This window comes from Macadamia integrifolia, chromosome 4 (assembly GCF_013358625.1).
Source record: "Macadamia integrifolia cultivar HAES 741 chromosome 4, SCU_Mint_v3, whole genome shotgun sequence".
Taxonomy (NCBI): Eukaryota; Viridiplantae; Streptophyta; class Magnoliopsida; order Proteales; family Proteaceae; genus Macadamia; species Macadamia integrifolia.
In genome coordinates this window covers 18,493,045-18,497,176 of record NC_056560.1, presented here as the reverse complement: position 1 = coordinate 18,497,176, position 4,132 = coordinate 18,493,045, and the positions used below count along the sequence as shown (strand labels likewise).

At 40.6% G+C, this 4,132-nt stretch overlaps 1 protein-coding gene across 1 annotated transcript in view; it reads right to left on the bottom strand.

Moving 5' to 3' along the window:
• The window catches only part of LOC122076900, an 11,055-nt gene extending 8,619 nt beyond the window's left edge, over positions 1 to 2,436 (bottom strand). The window contains exon 1 of the mRNA XM_042642520.1: positions 1,856 to 2,436. Coding sequence (XP_042498454.1) covers positions 1,856 to 2,251 — 396 coding nt within the window. The 5' untranslated portion in view covers positions 2,252 to 2,436. The remainder of the gene's footprint in view (positions 1 to 1,855) is intronic.
• Positions 2,437 to 4,132: the final 1,696 nt, after the last annotated feature.

Here is a 4,132-nt window from a genome sequence, read left to right as displayed (position 1 = left end):
AAAAGAAAAGAAATGAAATGGTGAGAAAATAAAAATAAAAAAAGTATGTATGTTTGGTTATCATTAGAAGAGAAGAAAATAAAAGTTTTTCTCATGTTTTCTTGTGTTTTTGGCAAGATTTTTTTTTGGGAGCAAAATAAAACTTCACAATTCCCAATGTGAATTTTGAAATTCAAAAACTAAATCTTCTCTTGGTTGTGGACATGTCAAGCACAAAGAGAACTTCTAAAACCAAGAAAAAAGTACAAATTTTCTTTTCTTTTCTTCTCTTGGCTACTAAACACAGCCTAAAGGAAAGCTTTCTTCTGTCTCTTTGTCATGTAAAGAATCCCCAAGGAACAGGCATATTGTTGTCTCTGAGGATTTCCCCCATCTTGTATCCAACCCACTTCCTCTTAGGATTTGGGCTTTTTGAGTTTTTATTTTTCTTCTTTCTTTCCCTTCAGGGCTTTGTATTTTTTCTTCTCCTCTTTTGTAATGAATTTTGTTATTCACCCCAAAAAAATAAAAAATCATAAAATGATAGGTTTGGAGGCCGAGACACAAATTTCTATGCTCAGCAGGCTTCCCATGGCATTTTACAAGAGATATTGATATAAGCAGGTACAAACTTCATGAACGTGCTAGCAGGTTTCCATAGTTATACATACATGAAGTGGATTGCAAATTGTGTAATGTTTTCTGTCACTGTTTGTTAGTAGTCTAACCTCCAGAAACTGTATGCTTACAAAGCTTTAATTTGAAAGTCTGTACATTCTAAAAAATATTTAGAAAGTCACTAGAATTTTAAGCAGACTAACATTAGTTCATATATTAGAACTTTCTGCAGTATTCACTGCAAAAAATGTGAATCCTAGCATAGTGAAGGGGTTCAGGGATGCATTTCATCAGCATCATTTCCTATTCTACCAAAATGAGTCACCTGCAAGTTTCTTTGGTTGATCCAGACAGGTCTCTAACAACAGTTACAAGACAATCCTAAGGCTGCATTCCTGCATGGTTTTTGGAAGGTTGACATCAACCATGCCGATCCAATCAGGCACTATCAAATCCACCTAGTAATCAAAAAAACTACTAGAAATTTATTTGGGGGGAATAAGAAGAAAAGACAAGTAACAATTGAAGTGATTGAGAAGAAAATATGCCTCTATCAGGGAGAAGTCAGAACTATTTGTGTCAATAATAACTTATAGTTTACTTAAGGCTTAGCTTCAGGCCTAAAGCATGAATATCATCAGCTCAATGATAAACATCGAGATAGATATGAATTGCAATCATCCAAAAATACCAACGAGTAGAAACCAGAGAAATGAGAAATGGAACTTCAGTGGGCAATCTCCAGTCTCCGGCAATCACAGCCCTACTAGGGAGGAAAGTGACATTGTGAATGACCATAGAAGTTCCTCAAACCGTAGCAATGAAATATACAAGTATTTTGAAGGCAATGGTCATCTTAGATAGAGTATTATGGTACAGCAAACGGTAACTTAAAGGTCCCTGCAGACTCGCAGAGATCATCTATAAAATTTTAGACACTATATAGACCATCTGAATATCAAGAACAAAATACACAATACACCAAGGATGCCAATTATGGCAAAGGTATCAATACTTATCCACGTTCAGAAGATGAGGTTCCAAAAACCTCAAATTCATACTTAGATCCCTATCCCGTGTGAAAAAAAAATCTAAACACTAAAAGAAAACCTCGATTCATGGACATTGAACAATCAAATGCATCACTTTCTAGCACCTAGAACACCCAGCATCAAACCCTAATACTTAGAATCAAACTAATCCCAAATAATTCACAACGATCGCACAGTTATAGATCACCGACAGATGGATTACTGACCTATTTCTGATAACCTCCGCCCCTGGCATTTTCATCCTCTTCGACCTTGGCAGTGAGATAAACAGGAGGGAAGTCATTAACATCGAAAGTCGTCTCCATCATCATCTTCTCGACATCGGCCTTCTTCAAAATGGTACGTCGAATAGGCGGGCGATTGCGCCGTTGGTCACGACTGAAGTACTTGATGTCGTAGACGGTTTCGGGGTTGGAAGTAGGGACGATAGCCTTATGTGGTTCAGTGGCGGGGCAGAAGACACGGTACTCGAGGGCGCCAGGGAGTGCGTTCTTGTACTCTGGGCTGGCACAAGGGCCTGTGATCTCCCATGGTTTCTTGAAGAATTTTTTCAGTGACTGAAACAGCGATTTTGTTGCCGATGACGCTGAAGATGCAGCCATGGCGAATCTGAGAGACAAAGAATTCCAGATTGGTGGGACTTGGAATAGGAGGGTAGGGACGAATTTTACCTCCAGCCCTTCAGGTTCAGGGAGGAGTTTGCTAGACGGGTCACGGGTCGCCCAGCAACGATTGGATCACACCTTTTGTTTTCCTGTAAAGAAGATTAGATCAAACTTCACAGCATATGCCCTCTTGTATCTAATACACCCGTTTGATTTGACTTTCCAACCCTCTAATGATGAATAGCGGGGGTTTTCGTCCACGGATGAAGATCCTTTAAGGACGCCAGCGACCACATGGTTTCAAGTATTGGTTTCGTATCAATTGTATCAAATTGTCGACTTTTGTCATTTCAAAGTGTAAAATAATAAAGAGCAATTTACATCGCCTCTCCTGTCTTTTTGTTTCCATTATATCCCCATCCTGGTGTTTTTAAATATTATGAAAACCTCCTCTATCAATTGACAAATATTACAAAAAATGTGAATCCATCAATCATATTTTGGTCATTAAGATTTAAAAAAAAAAAAATTAATATTTAAATTATTCTCCATGGAGTAAATTATCCATTATACCCATCCTATGATAACTAAAGAGTAAAAGTCCATCTTTCTCTCACCCGCAACCTAAATCTGAGCGAACTTGACTGAGGTGGGGTGGGAACGACCGACGGCATTCGGTGAACAGCGACAAGCAAGCACGCAATGATCGGCAAGCGGCACAACGACGGCGAATGGTGATCGAAGACCTGTCTGCGGCAAACCCAGTGAACCGCTGCGGTACCCTACTATCTATTCATCATGTCGTATACCTTCATTGGTTTGGTCGGTTTGGTCGGTTTGGTTGGGGAGTAATTTCTCGCTAGAAGCAGGAAAGAAAACCCATTGGGTATTGTTGAGTTGCCCTAATGGACACCCCTCCAGCTGAGGAGCTGCTGAAGAAGATCCAAGAGCTCGAAGCCGGCCACTCTCACCTCAAACAAGAGATGTGGAAGTTGTTGCTTACCAGTGGCGGCACCGGTACCGGTTCTGGCACTAGCAGCGATGGCAAATCGTTCCACAGGCACCAGCGTTCGCATTCGATATCGCCAGGGAGATCGAGAATGGGCGTTCTAAGGAGGAAAACTGGTGGTGGGCTCGAGGGAGCTACCGCCTACTTAAAGCATAGCTTGCCTTCAGTCGTCTCCGTTACAAAGGGAGAGCAGCAGCCGTGATGCTCCCAGTCCGAGACCAGCCAGCCCTGCAGCCGTTAATTTTACGAATAAACAGTACCTTAATATTTTGCAGTCTATGGGTCAGTCGGTTCATATACTTGACCTCAATGGCCGCATAATTTACTCGTAACCTCTCTTTCTCTTCTAATTCTGATCTCTTCTTACACTTTTCATTTTCTTATTTCCTTCTCTGCTTGTATGACAATTGGCAATGCTTTCTGAGAGCTATAAGTGAATTGGTGCGCTTCTCTCTCTCTCTCTCTCTCTTTTTCTCATGCCTGTGTGTGGGTTGTGGGAGTCTAGCCGTCAATCTCTGTGTCACCGTCGCCGTCAATCGTGCCTGCTTGGTTCGTCGTTGTCTTCACCTAGACTCCTCCCTGTCGCCGGCGATGGATATGAGTGAAACTATGGTAAAGGGTTCCATCTGAGAGTGGTTATGAGGGTAGGGATAAGGATGGTAAAATGAAAAAGAAAAAAAAAAAAGGGTTTAAAAGCAAAAAGGCAAACTCGTATTTTAACATCCAAAATTAATGGTCCACTAACAGCATCAACTCTGACACAGAGTTTTACGTAATATTTAAAAACACATGGGTGAAAGATGTAATAAAATAAAAATACAAGGGAAGGGATGAAAATTGCTCAATAGAAAAAGATTAATACTTAAAAT